Source organism: Eublepharis macularius, chromosome 11 (assembly GCF_028583425.1).
Source record: "Eublepharis macularius isolate TG4126 chromosome 11, MPM_Emac_v1.0, whole genome shotgun sequence".
In the NCBI taxonomy this organism is placed as follows: Eukaryota; Metazoa; Chordata; class Lepidosauria; order Squamata; family Eublepharidae; genus Eublepharis; species Eublepharis macularius.
This window is the reverse complement of record NC_072800.1, coordinates 70,177,874-70,197,043: the sequence shown is the minus strand read 5'-3', so window position 1 is coordinate 70,197,043 and position 19,170 is coordinate 70,177,874. Positions and strand designations below refer to the sequence as shown.

General features: G+C 43.5%; 1 protein-coding gene across 1 annotated transcript in view; it reads right to left on the bottom strand.

The window, feature by feature from the left end:
- GPR158 (G protein-coupled receptor 158) overlaps positions 1 to 19,170 on the bottom strand; it is a 192,377-nt gene that overhangs the window by 65,221 nt on the left and 107,986 nt on the right. The window contains exon 4 of the mRNA XM_054991964.1: positions 16,053 to 16,270. Coding sequence (XP_054847939.1) covers positions 16,053 to 16,270 — 218 coding nt within the window. The remainder of the gene's footprint in view (positions 1 to 16,052; positions 16,271 to 19,170) is intronic.

Genomic DNA, 19,170 nt, shown 5'->3' with positions numbered 1-19,170 from the left:
TCCAGTGGAATAGCAATCAAAAGAACATTCAGAGCAGGCTAATAAGATTTCTTGGGTACTGAGATGGGCTCAGAAGTGAAGACTTGCTTATGCAAAGAAACTAGGAAATGGGTGTGGCTTGGAGTTGCCAACCCCCAGGTGGTGGCTGGAGATCTCCAGGAATCACAACTGATCTCCAGACCACAGAGGTCAGTTCCCCTGGAGAAATGGCTGCTTTGGATGATTGATTCTATGGCATTATATCCCACTGAGGTCTCACCTCACCTCAAACCACAGGTCCTACCTCCAATCGTCCAGGAATTTCCGAACCTGGAGCTGGCAACCCTAGGTGGCTTGAGAGATGGAGCAAGGAAAAACAACTCTTTTCTTTGGCCAAGACCACGAGGGCCACAGTTCCCTCTGCCTTTTCCCTTTTTCACAAATCATGATTCCTGCTGTTCATTTCCAAAACTACAAGGGAGCTGACAGAACAGTATCCCCAAGTCCCTCCTACCCCGGAAAAATGTTCTGACTGGCAAAAGGGAACTACCCCTTTCTTCTTCCATCCCTGCATCTGCGAGAAGGACCAAATGGACTCTTAGGACTGCTTCATACATGACATATTCATATGTGTCCTGTCTATATATGGAGGGGGAGGGTACAAAGTAATTAGCAAAAATTATCACAGATACATGTTTGGAAGCCTGTAGCAATTATGTAATGATTTGAAGTTGCCTAGACTTGTGCAAGCCATTTGTACAGTGGATGGCAAACTTTTGCTACTGAAAGATACCATTTAGACACAGAAACTTGGCTACTCTCATCTGGATGGTAGCAGTGCTACCCTGTTGATCTACCTGAACCTGTCATCATTCAGTCCCATTGGCCATGGTGTCCTTCTGGACTGCTTTTCAGCAGAGTGGAGGAGATGAGAATCATGTAAATTACTCTGGGTCCCCACCGGGGAGTGATGCAGGGTATAAATGAAGTAAAATAAAATAAAAATTTAAAAATGAAGGTCTTATTGTTTTGTGCTGCTTTTGCCCGATTGTTGGAGTTTGCTGTCTTGTTGCGTTGAGTCTTGCTTATGTTTTTGAGCATTATCCGCTGGGTTTTTAAAATTTCCTTGGACTAGTTTAGGCATATAATGCTATTTTTCTATTTTAAACAGTCGTCCTTATTTTTTTACTGCTTTATTTTCAAACTGCTGCCGCATTAGTTCTTTCATAATTGTTCATGTATTTTGTGACTGTATTTTACAGCAGTCATTTAATTAGAAAAAATACTGTAAATAATAAATAAATAATTTCCAAGTAACATTAAAAACAACCCTTACAGTCCCAATGTGCCCTCCCAAAACTGCTCTTACAAGAGATCAGGTTTCTTCCTGTTTGTGCTGATTCTGAACACCCAATTCTTTCTTGCAATTTCTTTTTTACTTGAAAAGATAGGAAAGGAACAGACCAAAAGCCATCAATCACAAATGAATCACATTCGGTAGGAAGAAAGTACTAGATACCAGAAGACAGAGAAATCCCCCCCCCACCTCCCAACATTTCTTCTTAAATTTGCCACTCCCTTGATCTTTCCTTTTGCACAAAAAAATGAAAATCTGTCAAGGTTTGTTACAATGAAGATAAGTTACTCTGTGCCTTCCAGCCAAAACTGCATTTTGTGCTACATACATGATTCTTTTAAGATGTCAACTCTAAAACTGAAGACTGAATTGTATCCTACAGCCAAAGAGAACAGAAATATTACTTAAGATAAATCTCTACTGTACAAGTTCAAAAAGATAGTTCATAAAGTAAAAGAATCCTCCTATTTCCCTTAGCAATGAACCTTTTTCTTCACAGAGTGTCAAGACTTGGACAGTAAGAACCCCAGTCCACCACTGATCTCAACTGTTTCCATCCATCCACCAGTGTACTGTTCTAAAAAGTCTATACAAACTGTGTATCCATTTTGTTTCAAATTTGACTTTTTAAAAAATGACTTTTTGAATCCTGTGTAACAAAGTTGTGCATTACTTTGTGGCTTAGATGTTGAGGAACTGCAAATACAGTGGGAGACACAAACACTACTGATCCACGCACATTCGTCTAGGTACCTTCCGCACCCTAAGCTATATTAAGCATAACAGACTCATGCCCTACCACAACATTTCACTACCGTATCCCCCTGCCAACAAAAAAGTCTCTAATTTTGCCTGCAGTTTGCATTCCCTTACAAATTAATGACTATGTACCCAGAAAAATTAGCTAGAATATATAAAAATATTTCAAATAAATGTTGGAAATATGAACAGCATGAAGGGACATTCTAGTATCTTTAGTGGACTGGTAACAAAGCCAAAAAAATTCGACACAAGTTCATTGTTAATACAGAAAATTTTGAAGATTAACGTACAACTTAAACCAAAGGCTTTTTTTGTTGGGATTAATGGACAGACAGTTAGAAAATAGACGTGGTATTTTGTTTTTATATATGACAATGGCAGCGAGACTATTATATGCTAAAAAATGGAAGAGTCTGATACTGCCTACAACAGAGGAGTGAATGCTTTTTTGTCTTTTTTTGTCCTTTTTCTTAATTTTTGTTTTTTTTAATAAATAAAATTTATTGGTCCTGCCCCTCCTCCCGCTCCTGCTCCAGCCAATGCTGCTGTAGTTGGTCGATGTGCCTCCTGAACACTCTGCTGGCGGTATTGGCCACTTCATAGGAGACTCTGATCACTGATGCTGGAAACCAGACTGGCCCGTCCCCATAGTTTTTTGCGTAGACTAAGTCACCTGGTTGGAACTTCCTGGGTGACCCTGAGACTTCCAGCTCTCACCAGGAGTCCAGAGTGAAGTCTGGGTGGAGCCAATCAAGCAGGCTGGTTAGCCGCTGGCCCATCAAGAGTTCTGCTAGGCTCCAACCCATCATGGCATGCGGAGTGATGTGCTGCCATAACAAAAGTTCAGTTAACCTTAGGCTTAGGTCCTCATGACCCAACCTGCATCCTTTGTAGACCTCACCATGTGTTCTGCTTGATCATTCATAGTTGAGTGGAAGGGCGCCAACGTGACATGTCAGATGGCGTTGTCATCTAGGAATCTCCAGAATTCCTGCGAGGTGAACTGTGTACCGTTGTCGGACACAGTAGTGTCTGATATTCCATGGGTCGCAAACAGATGCTGTACGGAGCAGATGACAACTATAGATGTCATAGCTGACACAGGGATCACTTCCAACCATTTGGAAACGAGTTCACTACAATAAGGAAGATGTGCCCCTGAAAAGGCCCCACAAAGTTTATGTGGAGCCGTGACCACGGTGTGCGCGTTGACTCCCAAGGTTGCATTGGGGCTTGTGGCATGGTAGAGTTGACAGGTTCGGACCCATCTCTCGACTGCTAGGTCCATTCCCAGCCACCACACATTGCTTTGGGCCAGAGCCTTCATTTTAACGATCCCTGGGTGCCCCACATGAAGTGCCTTGAGCACCTGCTGGTGCAGCCCGGGCAGAATGACTCTGGTCTCCCAAAGAAGGCATCCCTTGTGCACTGATCATTCATGTTGGTGGGAGCTGTAAGTCTGGAACTCCGAGTTCATCCTGCCGACTGGCCCCACCCTCCATACCCAGTTGAGGACCCGGGAGATCATGGGGTCCTTAGCGGAATGGGCAGCAATGTCCAATGCCAGGAAGGGCGGTTGATGCAGGTCCTCCAGTTGCATGACCCTGTGCGCAGAAAAAGGGTCAGCAGTAGGGCCTGGTATTGGTAGACTACTGATGGCATCAGTATACCCTGTGGCTTTTCCCAGCTGATAAAACAGTTTGTAGTCATAGATTGACAGGAACACCATCCAGCACAGCATCCATGGAGACATGACCTGCAGGGTCTGTTGGTCGGAGGCAAAAAGGCCTAGTAGGGACTTGTGGTTGGTAGTGATCTTGAAGTGACGCCCATATAAGTAGTTATGGAACTTTTTAACCCCTGCTACCAGGGCAAGAGCTTCTTTGTTTATTTGGGCATAGTTCCTCTCTGCCATCAATAAGGTCCTAGAAAAGTAAGCGATAGGGGCCTCCCGCCTGTCCAGCATTCGATGGCTCAGGACCATGCCAATTCTGTAAGGGGAGGCATCGCAGGCAAGGATGAGTGGCTTGAGTTTGTCAAAATGCATGAGTACAGTGTTAGATGACAGGAGCTCTTTGACAGCAGAGAATGCAAGGGTGTGCTTTCGACTCCAGGCTCAGGGAGCATTTTTTCCCAACATTCGATGCAAATGCTCAGCTAGAGATGCCTTGTGTAGCAGGAACGAGTGATAAAAGTTCAGGAGGCCCAGAAATGCTTGAAGTTCCTTTTTTGAACAAGGCGGCAGTGCACTGGTGATAGCTTGCGTCTTGCTGTCTGTAGGGTGGATGCTGTCGGCATCAATTAGGAACCCCATGAATTCCACTCGCGGCCCGCCGAACTGGCATTTTTCTTTTTTCACCTTCAGTCCGGCGAACTTGTCGAAGGTGCCCAATGAGTTCGGTAGAGGACGCCTCAGCAATCAGGACATCGTCAAAATATGGAATGACTCCTAGAATGTCCATCAGCAGAACCTCCATAAGTCCCTGAAGGATTCTGAGGGCCACACTGACCCCAAAATGGAGCTACTTAACTTTGAATACTCTGGGGTGGGTTACGATAGTCTGTACTTCTGCGATGGCATTGTCCACAGGGAGCTGCTGGTAGGCTTGCACTAGGTCAATCTTTGCGAAGGTCTTCCCTCCTGCTAGTGATGCCAGGAGGGAACTGACTACAGGCACTGGGTATGCATGCTGTTGGAGACCTTGTTTATGGTGCATTTGTAGTCCGCACATATGTGTACTGCCCTGTTGGACTTGATGGGCATGATGATCGGAGTCTCCCAACAGGCATGTTATATGGGCTCCAGAACCCCCTGGGTGATCAGTCGGTCTAGTTCCTCATCGATGCATGGTTTGAGGGTGAAGGGGACTTGACATGCCTTCAAACGGGTTGGGGGTACTGCAGGATCAAAGTTGAAGGAGACAGGCGGTCCAGTGTAGTGCCCTAACAAGCCATCAAATATGGTGGGAAACTCGGCACATACTGCCTCGATGTCTGATTGGTTGATTTGTTGGACTCTGGTGATGTAGATACCCAACGCCTCAAACCACTCAAGTCCCAGCAAACTTGTGAGGTGTCCCTTGATAACGACCAAACAGAGGAGGCCATGAAAGTCTTCGTAGCTGACTGAGAACATGCCAACACCTGCCACAGGAACCTGACAACCCTGCAAGTCCGTCAGGATTAAATCACAAAGTTTGAGCTGTTGCATCTTCCCCCAGGGACACACTCAGTGAAGGGTCTCCATGGAGATGATTGAGAGCACTGATCTAGAGTTGATCTCCATCTCGCACAGCGTTCCTTCAATGCACATTGTTAGTCTGATCTTTTCTTTGGTGGCCATTCTGGTGTTCAAGACTATGGTTTGGCTGGAACACTGGGTCATGGAGTGACATTCTTTGGGCTGGGGGTGGGGTGGGGGTGGAATCCTTCTCTGCCGGGCATCATCAGTACGGAGTCTGCAGTGAGGAGCTTCCGTTCTTGGTGGCTCTACAGGCCTGTGTGATGTGCCTCCTCTTCCTGCAAGCCCAGCACTCAGCGTTGCGGAATCAGCAGGTTTTATGATTGTGGTTTCCCCCACAGCTGGCGCAGGGCAACCCACTGTAGATTTGTGGTTTGATAAGCTTGGGCTGCATTGCTTGAGTCCGGTGAACTTTGTCATCATCTTCTGAGTCACTGTTAAGGCTTTCATTATGGACCTGTTCCGCCCACTTTGGTAGAGTTGGACTCTGTGCTTGTTGCACCTCTTTGGTCGACTGATCAGCTGCCTCCGCCGCGATGGCCTCCTCGGATGCCATTTTGAAGTTGAGATTCTTTTTCGTGAAGACCTGTCTCTGTAGTTTTTTGTTCTGGAGGCCGCACACCAAGCAATCACAGAGGGCTTCCTTGGGATTGGGGGATTCACAGGGCCGTGCTGCCTTCTGCAGTGCCATGACAAACATAGCAATTGTTTCTCCCAGAGCTTGGTCATGCTTCTAGAAAGCATGGTGGCATGCGATTCTAGATGGTTGTGGCGTGAAGTGATCTTTCAGCTTCCAGTGCCACTAAAGCGTGGGCAATTTTGAAAGTGGATCTGCCACAGACACTGAGGAATGTGGCTTTCTCATGCTCAACGCCAGTGGTCTCATTAGCCCTGAGGTGGAACTGGAATCAGGAGACGTATGAGTTCCAGTCCTCAGTGGCTGCATCAAATGGCTCGAACTGGCCCTTGGCAGCCATGTTTTTTAGTGGTCTGGAGTGAAGAGGGGACAAGTGCCGGCCTGGCTGAGGTGGCAATTCCTTGCCAGCAAATGATTCAGCACTGAGCATTGCGGGGCTGCCTACCTGCCTTCAGTTCTGAGCGTTGCAGGACTGCCTACCCACCTTTGATCCCATCCTTGTCACCAGTATTAAGTATTGTGATTAGCAGTTCAAACAAGAACTTTATTGAAGACTGGAAGAAGACAGACTGGAACCAGGCTCAACAGGAGCCAACTTATACATAAGAAAACCGCACCCCTTTTTAGCAACAACCAATACCAAGTAAGTAGTTAGAATCCTTCATTTGCATAAACTATATACATAGTAACTTATTTCCAGTATGGTAATTGGTCTTTATTATACAGATCTGATTGGCCACTGCCAGCATGAACAACCAATAGTAACAAAAGCTTCAGGAGCCTTAGCTGAGCCTGAAGCTAAGCCAATACACAACAAGATATCTGCTTAGAATTGCATCGTAAGAGACCTTCATTCCTATCTAGCCCTATACATTTGTTATTTTCTAGAGTAATCGTGTAATATTCAGGTGTAGATATTGCTAGAGTTCAGTCCCTTCCCCCAGATGCACTCATCAAACACATTCCAACATAACCAATCTCAAAAGGAAGAAACATCACTTTCTACGACAATGCTGTAAAAGTGGCTAATAAATGTGAGATAAAAGTCTATTATGATGATAGCCAGTATGTGCATGTGGAGGTAGGCTTTGTTTTTTTTGTTTTTTTTATACAACTTTTATCCTTAATTATCTTATCATATCATTCTCCTCTTTTCCACCTTATCCCCACAGCAACACCCCCATGAGATAGATTAGGCTGAGACATCGTGAAGGGCCCATAGTCAACTGATGGGCTTACAAGGCACAGTGGGGATTCAAACCCAGTTGTCCCATGTCCTAATCTGACACTCTAACCGCTATGCAATGCATTAGGATAGCTGTTACGGGAGGCCAGATTGTCTATCCTACTGGTTGCCCCAGTATAATGTTTTCTGCAAATTTACTGATTGGCCTGATCTCACCTCAGCCATTAAGCAGGAATCCTGCTCACTTCTACATGGCCCCATCTTGGGTTGAACATATATAAACAAATGAAGCTCCTTTCTACCACATCAGGCCATTGGTCCATCTATCTCAGTATAGTAGACTCTGACTGGAAGCAGCTTTCCAGGGTGTCAGGCAGAGAACAGAGATTCCTAAGTGGAAAGTGAACCTAAGAAGTTCGGCACACAAAACACAATTTGTTGGTCATGGAGAGGTCAACAACACCAGTCTTTTCTTTCATGCGAGCTATTTCTGAGTAATAGGGGTGGGCACTTAGAAAGTTTCCATTTCAGTTTTGGTTCTGGGGTTTTGGAATAATTCTGTTCCATTACTAGTTTGTTCCAGGTGGGCTGGTGCCAGTTTGGATCTGATCTGTTTGGTTTTTTTTAAATAGTTTTCATGAGTTTTGGCCCCATTCTTTGCAATACAAACTTCTGGGGCAACTGTTTTTGCATTGAATGGCATCAAAATCACACAGAATGCAGTCCGCCCTTTAAACCATTGACCCACTGAGTTTTTCCTCAGTTATGCTGCACAAACACACAACAAGCGAGTGTCAGTGGTGCACGTGGTGAGAAACTGGTTGGCTAAGGGAAAGTGAATGGGGGAGGCGCTGTCATTAACAATCCTGCTTTATGTTCATTTTTTTTCCTTTTTCTATAGTGCCAGTAATTTGTTACCTTTGGGCCATGTTTCCTTATGCTTACTCACAAGGTAACTTGGAAGGGAAATGTCTTTAGAACTGAAGTGTATGATTGAAATCTTCCAAGGCTTTTATCAAGTTTGATTGACTGAACAGACCATGCCGTCCCCCGGCGGCACTTTTCCTCACAGCAATCCCAAGTGCCCTGATAGGGAGGAGGGGATACCAGTGCCTGGGAAGTGCTGTAAAACAAACCAAGACATACCCCGTGAGGTCTACTCAGATGTAAGTTCTATGTTATTCAGTAGTACTTACTCCCAGGGAAGTATCTTTCAAATTGTAGCCTATGATTGAAGTCTCCCTTCCAAATGTTTCCAAAGCTGCTAGGTGAGCTGAGGAGGGGGGGTCTCTCCTTGCAAGAACATGATTGGCAGAGAGAGAGAGAGAGAGAATGCCATTTTACAGGTAGCAATGGGTGGGGGGTGCACTCATGTGCACTGTGCTCAATCCCCCTTTCCACCAAGAGCATTAACTAATAATGTAAGCACTCCCCCCCCGCCCCTTGGGATCTGATTAGTGCTGTTCAGGAAAACAAGCTGCTGCCTTGCAAGACGAACCCAGTGCCTGCCTGCCTGTTGCTGCTGCTGCAAGGTACACAACCAAACAAAACACACAAACCTTTTGGTACAAGGGACTCATTACACTTTAGTTTCCTGAATTTGGTTCAGCATTCTGGAAACCACTTTAAGAAGTCAAATCAGCAATTTCTGTGTGTATTTTTGCATTTCCCCCCCATTATTACAGTCTACTTTCCTCTACTAGCCTGTAACTAAGTTTTGTTCTGTACTAGAGATGTGCACAAACAGGAAAAAAATCCCAAACACAATGTTCGTTGTTCGTTGCCATCCACGAACAGGGATTCACGAACATCGACGGACATGACATGTTCACAAACATGTTCATAGTTGGAGGTTTGTGGTAGCCAGAATGCCCCCCTTGAGACTTAGCTGAACTTGAGCCGGGGAAAGGAGAGTCCATGGGTCTCCCCCTTCCATGTCATGTTCACAGTGGCAAAAACTGGACTGTCTGCTGGAAGCTACTTTGAGGGGTTACAAACTGACCTTCCCAATGTCCAATACCCACCAAATTTGCATAGTCCTCACTGTCCTCTAAAGATCCCCCAAGTTTCAGAGAGATTGCACCCCGGGAAAGGCATGATCCATGGGTCTCCCCCTTTCATGTCACTTTCTGTTTACAGGGGCAAAGACTGGACTGTCTGCTGGAAGCTAATTTGAGGGGTTACAAACTGACCTTCCCAATGTCCAATACCCACCAAATTTTCAGGGGACACAGTCCTCACTGTCCTCTGAAGACCCCCAAGTTTCAGAGAGATTGGACCCTGCAAAAGCCACGATCCCTGGCTTTCCTGTCATTTTCTTTTCACAGTGAAAAAAACTGGACTGTCTGCTGGAAGCTACTTTGAGGGGTTACAAGCCAGAAGGAAAGCCAGAAGAAGTTCAGACAGAGTTCAGACAGTCCATGCCTATGTTGCCAGGGGAATTGATTGAAAGGTGCCAGACTGTCTGGTTTTACAAATGGCTGATGAATGCCACAAAGAGGGCATGGAACGAAGACATGTTAACCAGGAATGGGGCCTCACAAACAGCTTGCTCGCAAACAGTGAATTGGGCTGTTCGTGCCCATCTCTATTCTGTACTAGAAACAGGGACATAACACAGACTAGGAAGAACACCAAAAAAATGAAGCTACCAGCCAAACAGCACAGAGGAAAACCCCTGAAAAAAAGCCTAGTATAGATCTTTTCCGGGCTCTTCTAGGGGGTACATGAACTACTCTGCAGCAGGTGGTGAGCTACTGGAAGCTAACAAGCTACCTGTTGGAGACTGCTGCAGTAGAGTCTGACAGAATGTTGTTGGACTCAGTAAGAATGTTGGAAGACAGTGCTTATATATTTGGATGTTATATGTGCCGTTTCATCTGCCTGAGCTCTAGTGATATCTGAAAAATGTATAAATGAATGAAGCTGTGAGAGATGCAGAAGAGACACGCTGTGCTAAAGAATTCAGGCACTTCACTGAATACACAATTACATGAGACTGGCAGATCCAAGTTCAGCAAACATGTTTTCTAGATCATGACACCACAATAGTGGCAGGCTTTTTTCATGCAGTATTGGAACACATAAGACTTACAAATAGCTTCTAGAAACTGCAGATCCATCATATATATTGAGATATGTTGCAGGTTACAAACAAAACCAACAATGTTTCAGTCTTGCCAAGCTTTTTATTTCAGAATGTATGCCCATTAGTTTTTAAACACAATATGAGAATTCATTAAAATATTATCTGACACATCTCTCAGCATGCTTCTGCCACATTTACTTGGAAATTATTTCTCTCTCTCTTTGCCCATCATATTATGAGTGGTGTGGAGGGCAATCTAAACTCCCCTCTGCCTGGAGATCAGGGGGTGGGGCCACCAGCCATGTGACCATTTTCAAGAGGTTCCGGAACTCCGTTCCACCACCTTTTTTCTAGAAAAAAAGCCCTGGATGTAATTAACCAGTATCTGGAAACAATGAAGAAATGGATGTGGGTTAATTAATTTAGAGAAGATGGAAGTGCTGTGGGTGGGGAATTTCATGCTAGCAAGCATGAAATCTAATGGCATAACAGAAAAAAAAGTATATTGAGTAAATAACATACTGAATAAAAAGCTATGACTTCTGGCCATAACTATGCCAGAGTGTCCACAAGCAGAGGGAAGGTGTGAAAAAAAGATCTGTTTTGAACTCATGGGATTATGCCCTATTTACTTACTGCATATCTTAACATAATGATTACAGTGCATAACTGTAGGATGGATATTTTATGGACTTCTTACAATCCTTTACAAAGTTATTAAAATATCCCAGTACTTTGGAGTTCTCCCAAAGTTATAACTGATCTCCAGATTACAGGAGTATGTTTTGGAGGGAAGACTCTGGCATCATTTCTCTAATGATTTCCCTCCCCAGTCACCTCCCCCAAATCTCCAGCCAGAGTTGGGAACTCTACTTTGTCTTACTGTATATGTTTATGTAAGGAAAGTACACATGTTCATTGATCAAAAACCGAAGCAAGCAATGCTCACTGAAACTATATATATATATATATATATATATATATATATATATATATATATATATATATATATATATATATATATATATATATATATATATATATAAATTTTCCCACTGAATATTTAGAGTAAAACTTTAATTTAATTCATGTTTCCCTAATGATAGCCGTTATTTAAGACAGTCATTAGAAATCTATAATATTACCATAATGAAGTAAAATGTAGAAAGCTCTTCAGATAAGTTATAATCAGGCTATTAAACAAGATGCCTTTTCTGGAAAGGGATTATGAAACTAATAACACAATTAGATCAGGAACATAAATCACAGTTGTGGCAAACACATGTATCAAGATCTCAACAAACGCAGAGTTTAACACACACAATACCAGAGACAACAAGATTTTTGCAGTCAGTGCTTAGGATTCCTGCGGGGTTTACACTGAAAAAGAAGACAGGGAAATCTGCCAGAATTGCTTTTAAAAAAATCTTTCCATTTATAGGAGGATGTGATTGCAGCTATTAATTTGAACAGTGATACACTGAATAAATTTATTTTCATGAATTTTATCTACACTCAATTCCTCTGGTTACTCATTCTTTGCAGAAATGCTCATCATGTTTAAAGTTTTTATCCACATTACCTGGCCCCACCACACTGGTTGCCTACTCTTCTCAACCATAAAAGGAACATATCAGAGTCCCGGGGAGGCGTTTTGGAAGCCTCTTAGGCTCATTCAATCACAGGACATATATGGAGCAGCTTCCCACCTGCTTCTCAATGCTGCTTTTGAGGGTGCTAAAATTACTAAACAGATCTTGTTGGTTAGACCCTGGTGAGGGCTGGAATAGAATGGATTGTTTGCTTAAGTTAAAGAATTTTGGATGGCACCTTGGGATGCCATTAGCTGAATCCTAATATAGCCCAGCACAGAGAGGAGAGGGTAACAGATGAACTGTAACTCTCATCACACCATTAGGTTGCAAGCTAGGAAAAGCTGGGACAGTAGGAATGCCACTCAGGGCTTGGAAACAGGGTGTGCTAATCTGTTGGCAGCCCAGTAGTTAGGTAAACCAGCACTAAGGGGTGGGAGGGGGAGTTGAGAAGTGTGCAGATCATCTGTTTGTTAATGAAACCCAGTTTGATCCAATTCATTTCAGGGGTGGCTGGGCAATAGATCCAGTGGGTGTTTTTGAGAATACACAATTCTACACAGCAGTATCATAAGCTTTCATTTTTATAAAAACCCATAGTCTAACGTCCCTTTCTGAAGCTTACATGAGACACTGCAAAGAAGGTAGGCAGATGCAGAAAGGACGTTGTTTGGGTGTTCCAAGAAAGGCAGGCAGCAGGATACACAGAGGGCTGAGACTTGCATTTGGAACCCCAAGAAAGGCAGGCAGCAAGGCATTACTGCATTGGCCTGACTGCAGGATGGGGCAAACACTCTGCTTGTTTTCTGGAAGAAGCAGGGGGCAGAGACAGGTTTGGGCTTCATCTAGTTCCTACCCCCCCAAGCTCATTGCCTGCTTGTATTATTTGTAAGATGGCTGTGGCTGCTGTGGCCAAAGGCCAGCGCTTCTGTTCTCTTTTCTCTCTGCTTCACCTACTTTGTAGAGTGAAGGCTAAATGCTTCTATCCTCTATCAGTAAAAGGAGAAAGGAAAAAAGAAAAGAAAAGCAAGCACATGCACAAGGGAAGCAAAGACAAGATCAGGTCACTCTATATTAGAGGATCTGTTTCCTTGTCTTAAAGCGGTCCTGTGGGTATCCAGCTATGTACAAATTTGTCTTTTCACAGCTGATGCAGGGGGTGTTTTTATATATATATATATAGAAATAGAGCACACGAGTGAGGGAAGGCAACCCCTGCCTCCTGCCACCTTACCTCACTGGGCTGAGGGACAAACTAAACGTGACAGCATCCTTGAGGCTGCCTCGAGGACACTTCTGCCATTTGAAAGTGATTCTCCTCTCTCCTACTTTATCCTTACAACAAAGCTCCGACATATATTAGGCTAAATATCTATCAAACCCTGATCCTCATATCTGAAGTTTAATCATATTATGAAGAATCAAAATGTAAAACTTTCCTCAAAAAATACATTTCTCATCCAAATTTGAGTATTAATACTTCTGACTGTGGCCGTTTCCACACGCTATTAAAGAGACAGCCCACTCACTGAACTCTGGCATGGTTTTTTTCACTCACTCCATACATCTCTGATTTCAAAGTGGAAGCAGACAGTTTGGCTTCTGTTTTTTCAGTGTCTTTTAGCCAGCACAGGAAAGTTCTCAGAAAAAGACGCTGAAAAAATGGAAGCCAAACTGTCTGCTTCCACTTTGAAATCAGAGATGTATGGAGTGAGTGAAAAAAAACATGCCAGAGTTCAGTGAGTGGGCCGTCTCTTTAACAGCGTGTGGAAACAGTTTGTATAAAACCCAACAAAATGAAAAGAAAACATCACCTGATATTTAGTAATGGTCACATAAGGACAAAGTGATCTCAACAGCTGGACTGGTTATAATGAGAAGCACCAGTTCCTCCTCAGGGGCAAAAAGTAAGGAACTCTGCAGAGGGATCAGATACACTGCAGGTGCACATTAGTCCATTACGAGTGTAGTTTCCATTCCCATAGGAAAATAGGTCCTAGAACAGTCTTCCAAACTGCATAACGAAGATCTCAACAAATAACAATACTGTAAAAATATGGTATCATTTATATAATATAAAGCCACACTGTCTCTTTCTGTCTCTGGCATCCTGTTTGTCTATACACATTCTCAAAACACAGACTTCATTCTATGTATATTACCTATTAGTTTACATCAGGCAGCTAACTGTCTTACTAGCCATGATCAGAAATGACAGTGGAAACTACTGGAAGGGAAATTAAGATGTGTTCTAGAGTACCACATTGAAGGAATCTGCAGAAATGTCAGAGAGAACTTTATATTCTTGAGGAACAAACACCGTTCAAAAACTGTGTGTAGCATCCGCTTGTTAGCATTTTGGAGAAACTTACGTAAAAAGTAAATATCTCTAAATAATTAGCATGAGCAAAGAAATTAATAAGGCACCTAAATCCACATTCAAGTATCCAGCATTCAGCCAGCACTAGTTTCCATCATTCAGAGGTAACCTTTGAAGCCTACATCATTAGTAATCCAAGGAAAGGGAAGTACCATTTTTCCACAAGAAACATATGTGCACAGTACATGAAGCCGCAATACATTTTGCCATGTGGATAAGTAGAGATTTGTGCAACCTAAAACACTCCAGTCACACACCATTGGACTCTGGCTTGGACAGCAAATATAAGTCTTCTACCACAACCTAATTTATCTGCCTTATGCATCAGAAGTGAGGCAGTGGTAACAACAGGCAGCTGAAAGAGAACATTCTTGTAGTCCCTCCATCTTCCTTTACTCCTCCACTTAGATTCCAGAATACCCAAACGCAAACAACATGTATAATAGGAATTATAATTCCCAGAATGCACTGGAGGAAGGAAATGGAGGGACTCTGCATGGAGGATAGGATCTACTGAACTAGGACAGCCAGTACTCTGGTCTCGCTCTTTCAAAAGTCATTGCTCACATATGGACAGAGAAGGATCGAAATTAAAGGAGCCTCAAATGATAGCCAGCTTAACATGTCCTGATATAACCCTTACTGCCACCAGCTTAATTTGAATATTTAGATAAATCATTTTTTTCTCCCTATTGAAGACCCAAAGCAGCTTACAACATTGTTTCCCCCTCCTCCACTACGTCCTCTCAATAACTTTGTGAGGTGGATTAGGCTAAGAGACACTCTACCCATTACTTCTTTTATGAGTTCCCCACAGAGCCAACCCGTGCTCTGTGTAGACAAGACAGGGATTGGCTTCTATATTTAAAAAAGGACAGTACAAATGGGCTCAGAAAGCTGCCACCAGGAGAGGGAGAGCTCCTGCCTTTCTCTCAAGGTTTTCCCCATGCAAAAACAGTGTGGAGGGGAGAGATTTTCCCATTTCTGCTTCTCCGTATGGAGGTATGGTGTGCACGTGCAGCAGCAGAAAGGGGAAAATGTTCCCCTTCCTCCCTCCCCCCCCCCACCATGCACTGTTTCTGTATGGAGAAAAAAAGCTTGGGGAAAAGGCAGGAGCTCTCCATCCCCCCGTGGCAGCTTTCTGGGCCCATTTGCACTCTTTTTTATAGAAGCCAATCCCAAGAGCTTATGTGTATCTGTCTGGAGCACAGGTTGGCTCCATGGAGAACTTGTGAACCTGACAGAGTGATTGACCCAAGGTGACCAGCAGAGATTCCATGGTAGCTTGGGGATACCAAACCTGGGTTTCTCAGATACAAATCCAACACTCTAAGCACTGCACTACGCTTTAGACGCTTAGATTTTACCAGGGGTCATTTTGTAGAAAAAGAGCTGGAGGAACTCATTAGCATAACTCATTAGCATATGTCACGCCCCTTGACATCACTGGAAGTGTATCATTAGCATAACTGATTTGCATATGCCACACACCCCTGGCATCACCTATCCTGGCTGTTTTGGACCCAAGCTTGGCCATTCAGGGCCAAAATTGAGCCCAAAATGGCAAAAGGGGGCTGAAAATGGCTGAAACGGGCCCAAAACGGCCGAGAGTCAGGTGGGCGGGGCCACCTGTCATGTGACCTCTTTGGGGAACTGCCGGAACTGCGTTCCTGTGCGTTCCCCCTCAAAATGAGCCCTGGATTTTACTGTGGTAGTTGTGAGTTTTCTCCCTTAATGGGAAATTTGGGTCACTTCACCGTAAGGAAATGTGTTCCAGACAAGCTGTGATAGAACAGGCAGGTCAGTTAACAAAAATTTGTCAAAGTTTACCTTTGCTTTGCGGAAACGGTAGACCAGTAGCATGCTTATGAAGTCCAACAGCATACAGAGAGTTTGGAATGAGATGATAGTAAGACGCAAGTACTTGTCTTCTTGTACATAGCAGGGAGTATCATCTGTACAGTAGGAACATCCTTCCTTGCAGGGCAAGCAGGTGTAGACTTCCTCAATCATCTCGCCTCCAGAAAAACGGCTGGCTGCATCTTTCCCTAAAAGTACCAGGGAGGTTAAAAAAATGGTTAATAAAAAGCTACTCTGCTCACCTTCCTGGTGACCTGAAGTCTTCCTTTCTGTTAAACAAACAGCCTGGCTTTGAGACAGAGCTGCCATTAGGATGAGGGTGGCAAAAAAAGGCCTGCTTAACACCTTCGTTTCCTTCTTCATTCGATACTCTTTACTCATGATGAACAGGGAGAAAACCATTCCACTAATGGCCACTTTGAATTCTGAAACTCTTCTTCAGAAGATTCGCTGCTTGTCCAATAGTTTTGTCATGAACATGTGCCCAGAGTGGAGGGGAAAACAATGCCCTTATCACACACAACAATGACCGTATCATGCACACAGGAAGCTGCCTTATATTGAATCAGACTATCGAACTATTGATGTCAGTATTGTTTAATCTGACTAACAGTGGCTCTCTCCAGGGTCTTAAGCAGAGGTCTTCCATATCACCTACTGCCAGGTCCTTTTTTTTTTTTACTGGAAATGCTGGGGATTGAAGCTGGGACCTTCTGTATGTAAAGCCAAGGCTCTTCCACTGAGCCACAGCTACTCCCCAAAAGAGGTACATTGAGGCTGCCTTATGCTGAATCAGACCATTGGTACTTCAATGTCAGTATTGTTTACTTAGACTGGCAGCAGCTCTCCAGGGTTCTCAGGCACAGATGATTCACATCACCTACTTTTTGGTTGTTTTATTAAAATTGGAGATGCTGGGAATTGTACCTGGAACCTACTGTGTGCAAAGCAGGGGCTCTTCCACTGAGCCCCAGACTCTCCCACTAACCCTAACCCTTAACTTATTTGTCCCAGATGCTTCTTGGTTTCTCCAAACAAAAAACACTAGTTCACACATGCATATATTAGACTTTTGAGCCCTTTTCAAACAACCAACTGAGAGTGAGTGAATGCATGTCTATAGAAGGGGGATCTGGGACTGAGATGGCAGGTCCCATCTCTGACCTATGCGCAATCAGTAGCCTGCACAGCACTTTTCAAACAAATTTATTCCAGCAAATAAATGCATTGGGAGGGATGTCAGGAATGTGGTGGCAGGTCCCATCCTTGCTGCATGCATTCATGGCCCCTGATCATGCAGACAGGCCTACGTGTCTACAACTTGTTTGTGGACAGAATCTATTCACACTGTGATCTTGCTCACCCGCAAATGCGTTGACTAGCCGTTTGAAGACTGGCAGATGAATAGAGATGGGCATGAACCGGAAAAAAACGGAACCATGTGGTTCGTGGTTCATCACGAACTTTCACGAACCTGCCCCTGGTTCACAAACTGGTTCATTTGGTTCGTAAAAATGTCACATCCAGGTCAGAAAATCATCACTTCCAGGTCAGCAGAAGGTCACTTCTGTGCCAGCAGAAGTTCACTTCCAGGTCAGCAGAAGGTCTGCAGGAAGTCCATCCCCTGTTGCCTAGGAAACTGATTGATTGGCACCAGGCTGTCTGCAGTGATGAACCAAAAAATGAACCAAACGAACCAGCCTAAAAGTTTGTGGCAGTTTGTCAGAAATGGGATCTGGCGAACCATGGTTCACGAACCACAAACTGGCCTGGTTTGTACTTAATTTTGGTTCGTATTTCGGTTCATGCCCATCTCTACAGATGAATATGGTAGACATCAAAGTTACAGCCAAAAAGCATTGCATTTGCAGTAATGTGAGGTTCTATGGAAGTTCTGTCCACCGTTTTATCTTTGATGGCCAATTCAGAAACAGAATTCATGATGTTGCAATCATCCAGTGATGCACATGCACATTGCTCCTCTCTCCGCTGAGAACAAAGAACGAGAAGGCCACTGTTTAGGCCAGTTGAGACATTTGTCCTAACAGTAAGTTCTAAAATTATAATGCCTAGAGCTTTATGGATCCGGTTTATTCAATGCTTCTTCATCACTTTCATTTTTCATAAATTAGCCTACTAGAGCCAACCTCTCTGCTTATTGATTTTTCTGAAGCTGTAAAGCTGTGGCTGGGGCAGAAAGACGGGATGCATATAGAACAGATGTGAGGCCTTCACAGTGGCCGTATGGAGATAAAATACCAAGTTAACCATTGTAATTATTTTGTGCAGAGATCTCAATTACAGCTATTTAGCAGTTTGTTTGCAGCATATGGTTCTTGGGCCATTTCCTAGCACTATTTTAAAAACTACTTTTGGATATCATTTTTTTAACAGTTTTTGGTTGTTTAAAACTTTTTGGAGTTGGAACTTGCATGCAGGGAAATTTCCATGGGTGAAAACTTCAGTCTAATAAGCAAATACTGGGTACGGGTGAGTGAAATTAAGGTTTAAACCGTTTATGGTTATAAAGGATATTGGACAGGCAGCCTTGGATAAATCACTATATTGGATGCTAACTTGTAAGATGGAATGAAGAGTCACCTTTATAGAGCCCTTTGAATAGATCAGGAAAGAATTCTAAAGCACAGGGAATGGTTCAAAGAGTTTTTTGTTATTCTGAGGGAGGATTCTATAAAATGGGATCAAATAATCCTACGAAATAGGATTAAACACCAAAGAGATGAATGTTTCAACATATAAGGCAATATTTTCAGCTCAGGAGGACTGCTATACTAGAAAGAAGAAAATATGCACAATTACCCACTGAATAGATACTGCATCAACATCAAAGCCGCAGGAGAAAACCAACAATTCCTATTATTCACACATGCTGACCAGAGCCTGGCTTTTCGTACTTTGACACTCATAGAACAGATGCCGAATCATATGATTTTTGTTGCTTAATTCTACAATGGCTCCAACCTACTTGGTTCATTTGCTTCAAATGCATCGAGGCCAACCTAATTCACATTTATGCGGCATCGCGCTATAGGATTATGTCACTCCCTGTAAAAAATAAAATCCGTGC